Source organism: Microchirus variegatus (genome assembly GCF_963457635.1).
Source record: "Microchirus variegatus genome assembly, chromosome: 14".
In the NCBI taxonomy this organism is placed as follows: Eukaryota; Metazoa; Chordata; class Actinopteri; order Pleuronectiformes; family Soleidae; genus Microchirus; species Microchirus variegatus.
Genome location: NC_139815.1, coordinates 9,381,787 through 9,399,757, shown reverse-complemented (window position 1 = coordinate 9,399,757; position 17,971 = coordinate 9,381,787). Strand labels below are relative to the sequence as shown.

At 40.0% G+C, this 17,971-nt stretch overlaps 1 protein-coding gene across 1 annotated transcript in view; it reads left to right on the top strand.

Annotated features, from left to right (window-relative positions):
- Positions 1 to 7,672: 7,672 nt before the first annotated feature.
- The window catches only part of tspan4a (tetraspanin 4a), a gene marked incomplete at both ends in the record, with an annotated part of 111,667 nt that continues 101,368 nt past the window's right edge, over positions 7,673 to 17,971 (top strand). Inside the window, one exon of the mRNA XM_083900954.1 lies at positions 7,673 to 7,993. Coding sequence (XP_083757080.1) covers positions 7,673 to 7,993 — 321 coding nt within the window. The remainder of the gene's footprint in view (positions 7,994 to 17,971) is intronic.

Sequence of the window (17,971 nt, the reverse complement as noted above, 5' to 3'; positions counted from 1 at the left end):
CTCAGGGAAGGGAGGGGGTGAGCAGAGGAGCAGTTCTTTGTTGTAAATTTCAGCCTCTCCACTAGATGTCACTATAAACTACTTACTTCACCTTTAAATAAGATAGGCATATATTAATTTGTCCACTTTATCCTCCACATGAGGGTCACTGGAGCCAGTCCAGCAGAAAACCCACATGCACACATGGAGAACATGCAACTCCATGCAGAATTTTCTTTATTCTGCTGCAAGGCAACGGTGCTAGCCAAACATATATTTTTTCTGGCTTTAACTTGTCACTTTGATGTTAAAACCAATTGCACAGTATAATGTTGATGGAAAAATGACACCATCTGCACCTGTATTGGTCCATATGAGCTTTAGTTTCACTATTTTATTCTCTAGGCCCCCCGGGCCTGAGTTTTTTGCTGAAAAACGTAGACTCGATTTATGGCACAAAGGAACTGCATTACCCTGTCCATGACCAAAACAATTAGGAGGATGGCTTTTGCCTGGTATCTCTCTCCCCAGTGATGGAATTGGCAGACGGTGGAATAGTTGAAGTAAGAAAAAATATTTCAATCTTGTAAGTAAGAAATAGAATCTCATCAATGGAGAAGTGGGTGGAATAGGAGAGTGCAAGAAAAAGAGATAAAACAAAAGTGAACCTCAGAGCTGTGAGACTTGAGAGGCTTCAACATTGACATGCAGTTTTTTTCCCCCCTTTTGTTTAGTAAAAAAAACACAAACAGCATTGTATTACTGGACATGTAAGAACTCAATATTCAGCTGCTTAAGTAACATCATAAGTATGTATGTTCTACACTTTTCTCACCTTCTGTAAACTCTAGCTGAGCTAGTTTGTGACTTTGGTGTTTGAAATTCTTTTACATATGTCTTTTCAAACGAGGCAGTATTAAACCAGCTGGCTGAGCTAAAAATGCAGATTTTCTCCAGGGGCAGTTTAAAAACAAAAAAACCTAAACAGGCACATATTATGTGATCCTTTTGTTAAATGGCTAAAATCAGTTTTACCATGTGTCCCTGGTGATAGCTGCTGTATATTTTCAGTGAAAGCATGAAAGAGCGTTGTATGGCTTAATTGCATTTTAAACACATGCAGACTAACAATAGGTGGATCACATGCTTTTCATATTTAATTGCTTTATTTTTTTTGACTGGTGTAAAATCCCCTTATTAAATTATTATATGACTTAAATATTTAACTTAATAGCAGTAATTAATTCCTACCCACCATATGTGAAGGCGTTAACACACCACATCCAGCTGTGATGACCACCGTGCGAATCATTTGTATTTAATTCTTTATGGATGATTCATTTATGATGGGCTAATGTGTGCTTTTATAAAAAGAAAAAAACAAACACATTAATTTTTTTATTTGCCATTGTTTGGCTCTCCTCATCGCTGTGTTACCTTGTGATTTACAGTGCAATCTGGCCTAAAGAGGGGTGAGAGTGTGTGGGTAAGAAATCAGTTGTATTCAAAATGAAAAGCTCCACATTTTATTTAAAGGAGATATATTAATACTTGGGATTAATAATATTTGGAATTTTGGAGGCCCTGTCAGTCGCCAAAGTGTGAAAAAAGATGACTCACTCATGTTTTTGTGGTCCTCCTCAGTCTAAGTACAGGAGCAGCACAGAGTTCTACACAAACTTCCAGCCTCAGAGGATTTATCTGTCCAGTGGATACATGTTATATATGACGGCAATGTGCCTGCTAGAGCCTGCAAATTATCACTTTTCCAAAAGCTAACCGCTGTTAGCTCCCAGTAGCCTCTGTGGCTGATGTCATTTCCTGTTCCTTAAGTTGTTGGCTGTTTTAACAGGGTGATTGAACTGCTGTGGTGCTTCATCCTTAAGGTATTTTGACCAAAGCATGTCACAGACATGTTCATCAGGACACCAGGTAACTAGGATAACTTGGAGGGTATAATATGGGATCTTTAAATATAAGTTACGTGGTCAACAATATTCACACACACATCTCCAAGAGAAACCAGATTTATCCTTTACTGTCACTATCCCACATTTTCCCTTTGGTTCAGTGACACACAGCTGAGGTCATCCTTTTAGTGCATCTATAGACAGTTTGCTTTAGTGTTCCGTTGTCTCTGTGCATCACATTCACACTAAGTTATTTGCTACATACTGTAAATAATAAAAACAAAAATGATATATCATCCCATTGTGTTTTGAATTTTCCAGGAGACTAACCATTGAGATGATATGCTGTTACAGCATATTTTATTGAAGTATTACCATTTCCACTATAAGGCTTATGCATTATTCATTGTTCATCCAGTATTTACCCCTTTCACCAAAAAGGTAGTCAGCATCTTGATGCATCGCTTTGAGTTTTATTGTACCTAAATCTCCTCTTTGTCGGCAAAGCAAATCTGGAGTCGACTCGGTTGGGTATCACATGTTTATTTCCCTCTGGAGCTGTTGTTGTTAATCATCATGGCTCAGTTTCAGAAATGATTTTTGATGTCATGCTGTTGTGAAAATGCACTTTTAGTCATCTCATCTACCTCCCACACAGCTGCGGTATAGTTGTGGAAGTTGATGTCCTGACAGCACCTGAGCGTAGCAAATCCTGGTCTCCATGTGATATTCTGGTGTGCACATTATTCATGGTCAGGAATTGACAGGAGCTTTTGTTTGGTCCAAACAGTGAAGCAGCTCTTCAAGGGCTATTAGAACCTGCTTGAAGGGCATTTATATGGCAAATGATGAATAAGCTTTAATTCCACCTTTGATGAGAGAAAGCATCTTTTTCTAAAGAAGTCTGTACATAGAGCATTTTATGATGAGGAAACAATGTTCGATTACTGAATACTGCACCGTAGAAATTACGAATGTTGGATTTTGTAGACTACTAGAGAAATAAAATCTTGTCATATCATGATATGATTAGAGCTGAAACAATTACTTGATTAATTGATTATTAATCGATTACTAAATGAATAGTCATTATCATGATTAGAACAAGATTTCTGATTGTTTCAGCTTCTTCAGTTCTTTGCTTCATATCACAAATAAATCAAAGTGCATCATTTTGGTTTTTTGACAAAACAAGACATTCGAGAACATCGTCATTTCCAGGTTTGACAAACACTGATCAACATATGTTTTCTGACATTTAGAAAATAATCGACAGATTAGTCGATTATAAAAATAATAATTAGCTGCAGCTTTAGAAATTATATTATACATGTACGTTTTAACAAAACAATTAAATGAATGTAATTACAATGAGGAAATATGATTGTTAATTTTGGAAAATTGTCTATGAAGGTTAAACTCTTAATAAAAGTGCTAAGTAGAACCACATAAGGTTCTCCGGCTTTTTGGCTCCAGGGGTTCCACCTAGAAAAATAAATGGGTTCCACCTAGAACCCATTTAAAACCCTTTATTCAGGAAAGGGGTTTTAAAGGATTCTCTGGATCAAAATGGTTCTTACTGGAACCATTAGTGTTACCAAGAACCCTTGAAAAACCCTTTCTTTGGGAAAGGGTTTTTCAGAAGCAATTGTTTCCAGGTAGAACCTCAGCCCTTGTAGAAGAACCCTTTTGGAACACTTATTTCTAAGAGTGTACAGTTATAATACACTAGTTGTACATTAAGAGGTATATGCTGACATGTGGACAGCTTAATGCCCTTGAAGAAGTTTCACACCTCAAGAAAAGGTGTTTATTTTAGGAGTTCACTATTTCAGTATGATATGATAATTAAGATGTAATGTGATAACACAATATTTTAATATACAATACTGTGGAAAAGTCTAAGGCTTTGTTGTTTTTCAGTTTGTCAAATGTTGTGATCATTGGCATTTGGAAAGGAATGATTCAATTTAAAGTTGGTCTTATATATTAGCAAACAAATATCAGTGAGTTTACTGTGTATGTAATGCTTAAGCATGTCTTAAATAAACCTGGCGCAGTAGACCTTTTTCACAGCAGCAGATATTTGTCGACATGAAATAGGTCAAACACAGTTTTTCCACTCCAGGCTTGAAGAGAACCAGGGCCATGCTATTGATCAAGTTAAAGGGTTGGTCACACTAAATACTGGACACTTTTCTACTAAAAAAACAAACTGGATATAATGTTTCCCATATTTTCTTGATGTGTTCCTTATTGTGACAGTAACACTTCCAACAACAAATGCAATTTGGTGGCCTAAAGAATGTTGCACAGTATTGTAATATGAAGAATATAATAGCTGCTCTCGGGCTCTGCATTACAGGTTATCATCCTTCCTTCCATCCTATCAGACTCGCAGTGCTGCAGCCCTGCTTTATAACCTCTGAACACACTCTTGAAAAGAACCAAGTTGCCTTGAAAGAGACATATGAAGATGTGAAACTTCCCAAAATAGCATCAAATTATAAGTGTGAAGTAGAACATTTTTTGTGATGTTGCATAAGCTTAACAGCTCTAAATAATTTGTCAGTCTAGCCATTCTCCCTGCATATGTTAATATTGCTGCTCTGTGCACACTACAGTTTTTCATGTAGTCAGTTTTGTCATTTAGTCGAGATATTCACAGGAGACTCATATCCCAGCTTTAGACAATGGAACCTGAGCTTCTCTCCCACCCGCTTTTGCCTGCATGGAGAACAGAGTGCAGTGTGCACATCGGTCCATTCGCATCCTTTTTTCACATCACACCAATTCATAAAGTGCTTTAAACCCTCAGATTAATGTCATCATGGTGTGTATCATGTTCTTTGCTGTAAAACCCCCCTCCCTTTTTGTTAACCATGCAGATTATTTATACATGCTGAGGACATCAAAGCTAACGCACAGTACTTAAACCTGGTCTTAATGATGCAGAACCTCATGTGTGAGGAACTATTTAAGTCAAGGTCTTGATTGTGGCGAGGTTGAGGTGGAGGTTGGGGATTAACTCGGCATGAGGCATTAACTAGTGCTTTGTGTCCAAATGAATGGAAGTCAATGTCCTAATAAGAATACCTGCATAAACCTGTGTGTGTGTGCTTGAGAATAAATGTTTGCATTTGGCGATAGAGTTGTGCTTGTGTTGCAGTGGATGTTTTATTAGATAACATGAATGATTGGGTCCTTTATACTATGTTCCTGCTGCAGGTATGAACCGTGTGTATATATGACATGTAGTTAATGGTCATGTGTGAATGAGCATACGCAGTGTGTAACACTGTCTTCAGAAAACTTGATTCAACTGTGTCTTTGATGACATGACAGCGCGTCTCAATTGCCCCCTAGTGGCTGGCTGCAATATCAGTCATAATCTCAACCTCCTCCATCATCAACTCGTTAACACAATTCACGATTCAGTACATTAACTTGACATTGAAAAAAAAAAAAAACTAATTATTGTGTCAGCCTGACTTAAAGTAACCTTAAAAAAATGCATAATAGTACTTCTAAAATGCAACCAAATTAATTTCTCAAAGTTGGACTTACACACCCAGATAATGTGATTGGGACACTGTTTTTATTCATTACAGTATAACCTTGTGTTGAACAATGTCTCAGGTAACAGGGTGATCCAGTCAATAGTGGTACTGAGTCACATATTTTTGCTCCAAGGCCACTGCATACATGCAGGAGACGAAGCTGAAATCCATTAAGTCCTTGATATAGTCGAGTCCGTACCGTTGCAGCTTTGAAACCTCACAGCCACTGACCCGGATGACGACCAGGTCGTGGAGAGAATGCAGTTATTTTGTGTTCACATCAGCAGCACTGCACACTTCCTAGTATGTTGATATGGAAAAAAATCACTTTCGGTGAGTAGTTTGAAATGTGGAAATCTGTGCCAAGTGCAGCTACAGATTCACTGTAGTCCGGGACCAGAGGGATAGAGGAAGAGAACAACATAACTGAAGTCAAGCGTGCAGAGAGCAGTCTGGGTTTTGTGCAAGAACAACCTCTGCATGTGGAATGAGACCCAGGCAAGAGGCAGAGAAGAGAGGAGGAGGAGGAGGACGCTGTAAGCGCAAGTACAGCAGCCTTCTCAGCACTGCTATGTTAACAACACACCAGGTTTTCTGTGCGTCGGTGTATGCACATACAGTATGTGTGTGTGTGTGTGTGTGCATGTGTTATCTCGTAGATGTAAGGGTATGATTGGCGTGTGCATGAGGGAGGATAGGACTGAAAGATACTGATTGGTTGTGCTCACTTGTAGGGTGTGGCCTGAATATGAATGACTGCTCCTGCCGTTTGCACTACCAGGTTTAGGGGACAGTTACCAAGGAGGGATGGGGTGTTTGAGAATGTGTGTGTGAAGGGGGAAAGCGTCAGAGCTCATGAGAGAAGAGAGGAAAGAAAAGGGGAGGGGAGAAACAGAGAGGAAAAGAGAACAGGATCATGTGAAGAGAAAGAGGGAGGGAGCTTCAGGCAGCAAGGCTGGACGAGCGCTCAAACACTGCAGTCTCTCTTTGGCTTCTCCTCTCTCTGCCTGTCTCTCCTTCTCACTTCTTCTTCTTCTTCTTCTTCTTTCTGTGCTTCTTGGCCATGACCCCGGTGGACACATTGATTTCCTTGCCTACCTAGAGAAGAGGAGATAAATGGTGTAGCGGAGGAGGGAGAGACGAGAAGAGGGGACCCGGCACACTTTGCCTCACTGATGAGAGTCTGGGAATGAATTAACCGCCGACAGCACAGAGGGGGAAGCGCAAAAGAGTGGCTCAGAGTCAGGTGCAGGGAGAAAATAAGAGCGGGTTGAAGAGGGGGATTTGTGGCATGTGGAGAGAGTAATCCCTTGTCACTTTTGAGACACAAACAGGACAAGTTAGAGCAGGGAGCAGGGAATTTTGCAATTAGGGAGACTAATTCAAGAAGCTAAAGGAACGTCCGCTCACACACATTATTCATCCTGTCATGTTTCTTTTCACTCTTTCTGTCCAGTTCATAACACCATCCTTTCATCACATTCTTTTTTGTTTTTGAGCTTTTTTTCCCTCCTATTTTTGTTTTGCATGTCAACAAAAGCACATCAACAGCCACAGCTACAGCTACGCACTGAACACACATTCTCAGTGGATGTTTGATCTGTTACTGAGTAAAAGAAGTTGATTGGCCAAAGCAGGGTGCTGTTACCTCACCTACTCTGGAATTGCTCACGAGACCAGGTAGGATGTTTCTGGATCATTTTGCCGACCCAAAGCAGCCGGAGCGGTCGAGTTGAAGCCCTCCAGTCGTTTACCTGATTGAACTGTAACAAGATGAAACTGCCAACCGGCTTATCTTTAAAGAGCATGGCACCTGTGTTTGAGGGATTACAGAGGGGGAAACAGTTATGTGCAGATGTGTATGTGTGTGTTGGGATTATGTCCTAAATACACAGCATTATACAGGTGTTGCAGCATGATTATGCAAAGTCTCCTGCTGAATATAGTGACACTCTAGGATTAAAGAGAGGAACTCAAGTGAAGGGAATGGTAACACATTATCTTTGACAGATCAACTCAGAGCAAATGTGATCACGCTTGAGATTTTATTAAATCAGCAGTTCTGGGGTTTTGACAAGGGTCATAATTATTTTCGAGCCAAACTTGGAAAAAGCAGGAACATCACTGAACTCATCTCTCAGTCCCTCGTTGGAGTAATTTCTGTCCTTCACTGTGGACTTTGCCCCAACCTGAGTGACTATTAAAGCTCTTCCAACTTCCATAATGAGACGCTCAAGCACAGATGAGACTCCGTACCGGCGTAGTCCGTCCTTGGACAGTAAGCCTGACTCGCCACCGTTCACCTCTGGCTTTCATCGCTTCAGCGGAGAGTTTGAATATAAGCGACCGCCGTTTGCGTTTGGTTTCCACACAACGAAGGGGCCACAATCGTCCAAGGGGCGCTATGCCCAGGGGAAGAAGTATGTGGTGTTTTACCTGGACCTCTCCTTCATATTCCTCCTAGAACTGCGGCGTTGCAGGATGGCTGAGGGTTGCATGATGGCCCTGCGATATGGAATGGTCTTCTTCAATCTTCTCTTCTGGGTGAGTGCATCAAACATTAGTTTCATCTCTGAGCATGTGTGTGTGTGTGTGTGTGTGAAAAGATGCTTTGCTCTCTTGACTTTTACAGTTATTTTCTTGTCTTGTTGGAGGGAACTCGGATGCTCCATCACGTAACCAGAGTGATGATGTGAGAGGAGTGAGGTGGGGGTGTGTGAGAAAGACACCAATCATGCATTTAGATCATGCTCACATCAAGCACACTGTGTGGGTGATTCAAGCTTTCTCTATTCCCCATACAGTACTCCAAGTGTGGGTGTGCATTGCATTGTTTGCTGTGTTAAGCTTTGGCATATTTAGAGCTTGCTTTGTGTGTTTACTAGTTAATCACAATGTAACCAGCACAGCACTGTTTTGCAGCCCACCAATGCATTTTCTGTCAATCTGCTCTATCTGGCTGATCATATAGGTTTGCTGTTAGGTGCCAGACCTCTGGTGTTTGTCTGTCGGCCTGTTTCTGTCAGTCCCACTCTAATAGCCCCACAACAGATTTTCGTTTGCTCTGCAAAGCCTATCGGGCTCCCCAGCAGTGATTCTCATTTAAAGATCTCAATCTAGTGCCAAAGACTCCCTTTGTGCAGTCCCTTGCAACGTATCACATTATTTTGATGTGATGCTGGCCTCTGCTGTTACCTGTTCAGTATTAGTTTCATTTGTCATACATCCGTTCTTACAGGCCTTAGACAGGTCCGTCTATGCTGAAATGCGATCTTGTTACCAATCTCCCTCAAGGAATGAGTGACCTCTTCACCTCCACATTTTGTCAGCTATAAACTGCTGACTGGAGGGGGCACGGCGGTTTTTATTAGTGCATTACATTTGTGTGTGTGTGTGTGTGTGCGTGCATGTGCGCGTGTCACTGCGGGAATACATAATGGCCACTTGACCACAACAGGATCTAGCCCTCTTCTTCTGAGAAGCCAATCATGTTAGATAGGAACAGAGGAGCTCTTCAAGTATAAAGCTTGTCATTGAAAATAATGCATTGGAGTTTAAGTGGTAGCTGCAGGCAGACCTCAGTGTCGACACCATTTCACCAGCAATATACAAACTATTACATGACGTCTGGTTCATCCTGGTCCGGCTCCCCCCCCACATTTCATTTTAAAGGTGTCGTGTGGAAAATTAGTGACATTTAATGACGAGGCAGCAGACTGCAACAAAGGGAGATCCTCCTCCAATTACTTTGCCAAGTGTGTCAGGAAAATATGGTGGGCTTTGCGTAGCAGAAAAACTCTTTGATGACTCTCTTCTGTAACGTACAGTGGGAGACAGATGGCTCCGATGCAGACAAGACAAAGGCTTTAGTCCAGTTTAAAATTCAAATGCTTTAATCCTGAGGGTAAGCAAGGTCATAAACAGAAATACAGTCAAAAACCAGGCAAACAAGTCAGACAAGGACAAGAAAAAAAAAAGTACAAATCAGGTTGAGGATTAAGAACATGAAAGAGAGAGAGCTATGCACACTAGGGGAAACAAAGATAATATGGGAAAGACATGTGGTGAATGCTGGACTATATATACACAGGTTGACCAGGTGAAAACAACAGGGACAGGAAGTGGAAATCAGGCAAGTACCAAAATAAAACGGGAACTAAAAAAAAAAAACCCTACACATGATTAAGACAGAGCCCTGACATCTTCACTCTACCACTGTCTTTACCACTTTCCTCCTTATTCTCTGTTGGTGTTTGCATCAGGTTTAATGTGGGCAGAGCCAAAGTCAACTGCTGCTTCAAAATACATCATTGGCATCTTTTTGGGCTGCTGTATAAACATGGTTTCAAGAAATGGCAGCCTCCATAAAGCAAAGCCCTTCCTTAAATACACATAAGTCTTATTCCTTGGCTACATAAACCAAACAGTTTTTATTTTATAGCAATTAACTACTTAAACAAACATGCTTAAGGGCAGTAAATTTAAACCCTGTTAAATGTTAAATATTGGACCTTTAAGAGGTTGACTTCCTATGTGACTGCAACATCCTACATACAGCAGTTTGTCAGAGACCCTCGTCCAATTTGAAATATGTTTTTCTTTACTTTCAGGGTGACACAGCTAATAAGAGCTCCCACTTAGTATATAATTAACACTTACATTTGCATTAATCGTTGTTTGTCTCTGAATGCTTCCTCTGGATGTAGAAAATAAAATGTCTTCAAGCCATTGCATCTGTCATCTGTGTCATTGTTGTGGATGTGTCTCCTTGACTTGTCAGTCAGTGTTGAGAAGGGATGGATATTGTGCAATGTCAATTGTGGATATTTTGGGACCTTTGACCTGTGATTGGCTGTAGCTACAGACAAGTGTGCTTGTTAAACTGCACTTAACTCAGATTATACTGATCTGAGAACATATATAATACCACGCATACTTTTATGTATTGTTCTTCATTGTGTTTTCACAGATTTACATTTATACTAATACCAAATCATTTTAGTTCTGTCCTGCTTTTTTGTCCTCATAGTAAATGGACTGTTCAGGTTTTTTGAAGTGTGGTCATATAAGGTAATGACACACCACAGACATGATCATGATGTGGCTTCAGCACTGGGAATCAGCCAGAGACAGCCACGAGAAAAACTGAATATAGCCACTTGAGAGAAGGCTCACTGAATGTCTATGCCTACTTAGTGTATGCTATTTTTAGGATACTTTTTTGCCTTTCATGCATATAATAGTGAAGTGTGAAAGGGGGGGGGGGGGGGGACACACAGCAAACGACTGTGGGTGGAATCAAACCTGGGCCCTTTGCCCTATGGGGCACCAGTTCTACCATCTGAGCTATCCAGTGCCCCAACTGTATGCCCAACAACCAGTAAATAAACCACAGGATTCTGGGTTTGCAGTCACTCACTTTCCTAAAACCAATTCCACGGACCTAGACCGAAAGTTCCAATTAACGCTGTTTTTTTGGTGTGTATCTGAACCATTACCTAGTTAATGAAGCCCTGAAGGTTCAAAACAAACAGTTCAGCCACTGCTGAGAACACTGTGTTGTATTTTAATCTCAGGCTCAGCCAGATCTCTGAAAAAACCTGTTCTCGTTACGCAACCAGCATTTCTCCTGAACAGTGGATCCTCCTAGTCCGGGCACTAGTCCGGGCACATCCAGTTGCATACATTGTATCGCAGAAGAAGAAGAACGTCCGTTGTGGAGGTTTTTCACTTGCGACTGTATCTTCTGACTCTGTGTCTGACTCCGGGTCAAAGTTGTAAAAGGGACTGCGGCGGGGAGTCGTGACGAAGCCATTGTTAAACATTGTTAAAACAATGTTTTCCGTCCACCAGAGGGGGGAGCTGCGCTTCTGAGAGCTGGTGTGCTAATTACGTCACTTCCAGGTATTGGCCAATCACAAGACAGTTTGGGAAGCTCTCATTGGCTGGCCAATCACAACAAAGTCTGTCTGGGTGTGAGATTTCAGTCTGAAACACCGTGGCTGACGAGAGCTTCAGTGAGGAGAGATTTATATCTGCTCATTTACAGCAACTAGGAGGTTTTTGACCATAAAAACAAGTAAATGCATGTAAGTAGACCTCCATAACTCACACTATGTGCGATAGGACCATTCTATGGGAGCTTTAAGATTGCACATACTTTCTGAGAAGGGAAAGTCAGTCCAAAAACTTAGAGATGCCTTGAATAAAGCAATATGTAAATGCAATTACCTGCATCTACATCATGCAGGAAAAAGAGCACTGTGAGTTTAGTTGATCCCATGTTTAACAGTCAGTCCTGTTTGAAATTGACTGAAAATTTTGCATACACGTTTTTTCATTTACAAACATTACGGGTTTGTCTGTGTGTCAGTGTGTCATGTCTAAATCCCCATATTGAATCAATCTTGAACTGGAAAGGAACACAGTAATACAATATTTTGCAGTCAGAGTTGATGTGTTTATATATTGCACACACATATAAAAAACAGCCAGGCAGCCCAAGACTCCTGATTTCTGCACAAATTGGTCTGGTCATAGAATTGCTGATTCACCAAAATAAGAAAGTGGTTGGGGCAGTTTTTTCTATTAACTCAGTCACCTCCCTTAAGTACACAGCATGAGACTGCAAGCAATTCTAATGATATTTTCATTGATCCCACATCAAGAAATTATAACAGTTCTCATCATTTAAAAATACTGGTCAATAAGGAGGAAAGATGGATTTTTTTTATTGGGTCCATGTGTTATTTACACCCCCTCAAACTAGCACGAAATGAAGACCTAACTCTTTTACAAGATATGGAGAATAATTTCACTCGGTTCAAAAATCTTTATTTGCCTCCAGAGGGCAATTCAAGTGCTCATGCAGCAGACCAGTCATAAAAACAAACTTTAGAAAGTTATATGAAACGGTATGCTGGATTTCAGCTAAAGTCAAAATGTATTTATTAATAAAGACATGTGTAATTAAACCATTATGAAAAGGATAATTGCACATTGCAATTGAATGTGTGTATTGTAAAACGAAGGATCTGCAGTTGAAAAACTGGTAGCAGATTCACAGCTTAAACTAAATGTACATGCAAAGACATGATTATACATCCATATTATTTTTAATTGAATTGAAAAGCATAGTTCGAAGCACTGAAAATACCTTTCTGATGGCATCAATCCAACAACTCGCAGTAAAATTGTTCCTCATCTCAAATACTTCATCATCTTTTCTGGTTCGTTCAGATTCTTTAAGGAAGATTTTAGTTACCTGGCAACAGATACTTTGCTGATAGTCAATAGTCAATTACTTTCACGATCTTTCCCTTAAGCCATGGAAACTGCATTAAACCACAGTTTAAAAGACTGAATGTTAAGTTGCACCAAATGATGGCTCATATGAAACCTGCCATTAAATATTCACATCACATGCCACCAACTTTCTGACAGAAAGACAAACAGTCCTTATTTAGATGCCGCCAAAGTACTGAGCCTGCTCTTATCAAGGTCTTGAATCACATTAAATTCAGCATCAGTTCTGGATAAGTCACTGTCCTCACGCTATTAAAGCTCACTCCTGCCTTTGTCACTGTTGATCGCAACTTATTAAAAGACAGACTAGAGCACTGTGTTCGGGGTTCCTGGTTTCGCATTTAATTCATCTGCAGCACATTCTCTTTTCATATAGGCACACATGTTAACTAATGAAAGTGTTTGCAGCGGCTGTGAACAAGCCACATGGTTCTCTTTGCAAATAGACATTATTTATTATTTTTCATGCGCACATCTCACCACAACACACATGTTAAAATAGATTTTTGTTCACAGTTTCTGCATCTATATCTGTCGCATATGTCACACACACAACAAGTAAAAGCGCTCTAGCGTTTCAGTTTCCTGATTAATTTTCAACAAAGTGTTATTATGAAATGTGAGCCGCACTAACAGATGCACAGTTTCATACTGAAGAGCCCTAGCATTTAATTGAGTACAAATGAGTATTTCAAGTATATAAAAGTATTTTTTTTTTTACGATTTTCATAGGCAAACTCTATGTAGAACATAGCCAAACAGAAGCTCCACAGCAAGTGAGCAGGAGACGCACACTCAACTCAATTACTTTTTATTCTTTGTATTGTATGTTTTGGGAAACATCTACTGCACATATGTCTGTCCAGGGAGTGGGCCCCTTACCTGTGGTTCTACCTAAATTTCTACCTTTGTTCTCTGTTATAAGGATTTTTTAGTTTTTTCATACCCTGGTCGAAGGTCTAAGGACAGAGGATGTTACCAACCCTGTGAAGTTCCGTGAGACAAACCATGTTTTGTAAACTGTGGGCTATACAAAATACAATTTGATTGATTGATTGAATGTGAATGGCAGATGCAGCAGATCAGTGCACATGCATTCAGTCCGAAAAAAGTCTTCTCTAACTGTAAAAGTCATATTCCAAGAGAGCAACGATTGTATGTTTGCAGATGACACTCAATCATATATAGCTGTGCCGCAGAACCACCTATTGGCCATTACATTTCTTGGTAAGATGATCTAAAACAAATTTCCTCCAGTTAAACACGGACAAAGGGCAATACATCATTTTATGCAAAGGAAGAAAGGCTCAAAATCAATTCTGCCTTTAAAAGTCTATTATCTATCATTGAAATGAAGCTAGACACTAGAAACCCTGGGGTTATCCCTGGTTCAGACCCAGAATTTCAGCATTAACTCAGGAAAAAAATCCCTTTACTACCTCATTAATATTGCAATGATCCAAGAATCTGAGATGCTGAACACCTTTATGCCAACCCTTTTTTATAGCCACCTTCAGTTGTTTATTTCTGTAATTAAATATGTTTGTGTAATATTCTTTATTCTGTGTACACGGGTTGTCTGTATTGCTTATGCTTGTGCTGTAAAGCACTTTGTGTTGCCACGAGACAAATACATTTGCCTTGCTTTGCCCTGCCCTCATAAATATCAATCAAAGAAGTGGGTGCAACTGTGCCTCATTTCAACACACACAGTATTCCTTTAATGGATGTAGAAATGCCCTTTTCATGTCAATACTCATTCTGGCCTCACCACTCGTTAGACCTGTCAGTGGAAAGAGCAACAGAAGAAGTGTGGTTTCACTAACTACTTCTTCTCCAGCAGCATAGGAATTGCTGTCATTACACGCAGCCATTAAGGGCCTTGGATATTTGTCACCCCCCCCATTCTACTAATTCATCACATGCATTGTACCTGTAAGCGATCATCACAGCAGTATCACTGTCAGCATTAATTAAGGTCAGACAGATGTCCAAAACAAAAGACAGAAGAAAAATAATAATAATAAAAACATTTAAAAAAAAAAAAAGCTGGTCACAATGAATTGCAAATATAAATCTACCAGTTACCACTTGAAAATGCAATAAAGAAGTGAAGTTACCACTGTTATTAGTGCCTCTGTTGGACACAGGACACATACAAAAGAAAAGTTAGTAATTTTACTGAATAATTAATAATATTATTGTATTATATTGTACACTATTGTTTCTCTCAAACAATTATGTACATAGATTATTCCCTTTTATTTTATTCCATTTATTCAGTTTATAATGGAGACACAATGGTGGTCATGTGGTATAAAAAGGAGACATAAAAGCAGATAGCAGGTATAAATTCTTTATTATGTGTTGAGGAGAGTGAACTGGGTTGGTGTCATGATGCATTATACATCCTTCCAACATAAACCGCTTATCCTTTGAGGGTCACCAGGTTAGCTGTCATTGGATGAGAGGCAGGGTATTATGCTCTGGACCTGGTCGACAGCCTATCACATAGTGACACACAATCATTCACGCCAGTGGTTAACTTAACCGAACCCCAATCTGCAAGTCTTTGAACTGTGAAGAATGTGGGTTCACAGGAACAAACACGTAGCCTGTGTTGCTTTTGCAAAATGAAAGAAACTGTGCAGTGGAATAGTTTATTTTTATCCGTCCTTTATTTTTTCATGGAAATAATGCCAACTAAATGTTACCTCCATAGGCTGAGGTTGGCCCCTGTTTCACTCCCTTCTAACAGGTTTACTTTCAGTGGTTACTTCAGTTATTCCACTATCTTTTTTGCTGAAGGTTACCAATATCGAAATCAAAAGTGCTCAGAATTTAATGGCAGACATAGCTGTATTGTGAAATCAGAGATTATACGGAACAAATGCAAATGTATAAGATTTATTACTTTATCATCTATCTATAAAGCAAGTTGCGTCTGTCTGTCTGTGACAGGCATATCTCACTGACCGTTAGTCAGATTGACGTAAGATTTTGAATATGTGTGCATCCTTGATTTTCATATTTGTTGGAGGAATTTTAATTTTCTCTGACTTATCATGCTGCACTTTCGCTGATTTATCATGCTACACCAGGCAGGCAGCGGCTCACCAGCAGCAGCTGCGCTGTCTGGAGCGGGGAGTTGGGAGTGAAGAGGCTGTCCTCACAGTGGGTGAGACATTTTCACACGGTTCAACGCAGAACATAGTGTTATACTGAAACGACGAGGTGTCCATTCACCAATACGCGAGCACATATTTATTTTGCATTAGCATGCTACTACTTTGCGGCTAACTTAACGAACCTGTTTCCAAAGGTAAGCTAGCGAGGCTACGATTAGCATTAGCGTAGGGCTAACATAATACAAACACTGTGCAACCTCATCAGGCACAACGCAAATGTTTTTATTTTCGATTAGCATTAGCGTAGCTAGATGTTGTTGACTGTCAGCCACAGTATTGTGCCTAATGAGGTTGCACAAAAATCTTCTTCAGCTCCCACTATAGGAATGTATACTTACGGGCACTGCACTAGTTACTATTACAATCATTAAATTAGGAAATCAACATTAACCGTTGAAAGATATGATAACAAAAGAGTTTCCTAAAGAGTCGCAGCGTTAACTGGATTTAACTGGAAGAGCAGCAGCAATAATAAAAACATGAAATAAAAGCAAAATCTGTCAGTGTGTCAAGCTCAGGAAATGCGTTAAACAACATGTTGCAGATGAGCATCAGTGACTGGATTAGAAAGTGACAGATTGAACAAACACAGAAGAGTTCATTTCCATGTCACTTTAGATTAACCTAGACAGCCTCAAATTAAAACTGATGCATGAAATAACGTCTACAAATACACAGGACATGCTGAAATTCATGCGAGTGCAACCTTATTTAATTATGCAAAACTTGCTGTGCAGTTTTCAGGTTACACTGTATATATTATTTGTTTAGTCTCTCTGCTGCCATAACTTCCATCATTTCCCCAGAATGGGTCTAAGACAGGATTATAATATCTACTGTATTTTAATTGAAGACTTCTGCTACCTCCTAAATCCTGAGATAACCCCAGGTAAGCATGTTTTGTTGTGGTTTTGTTTCACAAATTAATCTTTTTGCTCACCGACAAAAGCATCACATAAGTGATTCATTTCAAATCCTCTTTCTGAGTGGACGGATTTGCTTCGCTGGACAAAAAAACATTTGGCAACGTTTAAAGCGGAACTAGACCGGAAGTTCCTATTATCGCTGTTTTTTTTGGTGTGTATCTGCTAAAACAATGTTTTGATAATGAGGAGCAGTGCATCCACCGCTCCAGAGAGGGAGCTGCGCTTCTGAGAGCTGACGTGATAGATTACGTCACTTCCAGATACCTGGCCAATCACAACACAGGTGGGAAGGCTCTACGCTGGCTGGCCAATCACAACACACTCTGTCTTCTCGGGCGAGATTTATGGCTAAAAATAGCTCGACTGACAAGCGCTTCGAAAAGGACAGATTTCAATCGGCTCGTTTACATCAACTAGGAGGATTTTGACCATAAAAACAACTTAATATATGTAAGTAGACCTCCATAACTCACATATATGTGCAACAGGACCACTCTATGTGACCTTTAAGGAATATCTGAATTACTTATTTTTATATTATTATACAGGTTTCAGGCATTTCATAAGTGTATGAACTCTTGTTTCCAATCAGCATGCAGATTCATAGCACAGAAACAAAAAGTGTCAGGATTTTCTGGTGAAAACTGTCTGCTTATGTCGTCAACAGCTAATTTGTGCTGAAGTAAACTGCAAGAGTTCATGAAGTCAAACTGCTAGAACTGCTGTATGTATTAGGTGAGGAGCTGCTGCTCTGCTGGAGCTTATTTGAGGGACAGTTCAGGTTGAACTGTTTGGAAATAAAGTAAGAGATGCAAGGTTGAGATGGTTTGGTCACGTGCAGAGGAGGGATAGTGATGATATTGGACAAAAGGTGTTGCCTGACAGGAGGAAAAGAGGCCACAGAGACATGAGGGCAGTTGGTATAACAGAAGAGGACAGGACAAGATGGAGGCAGATGATCTGCAGTGGTGACCATGGAGCAAGTCGAATGTCCAGCTCTTAAAAATGACTCGGCTAAAGTGGAAGAGAATCACACTCTAAATTAGAGGGGAAATAAGTAGTTTATAGTGCCATCTAGAGGAGAGGCTGAAATTTACAACAAA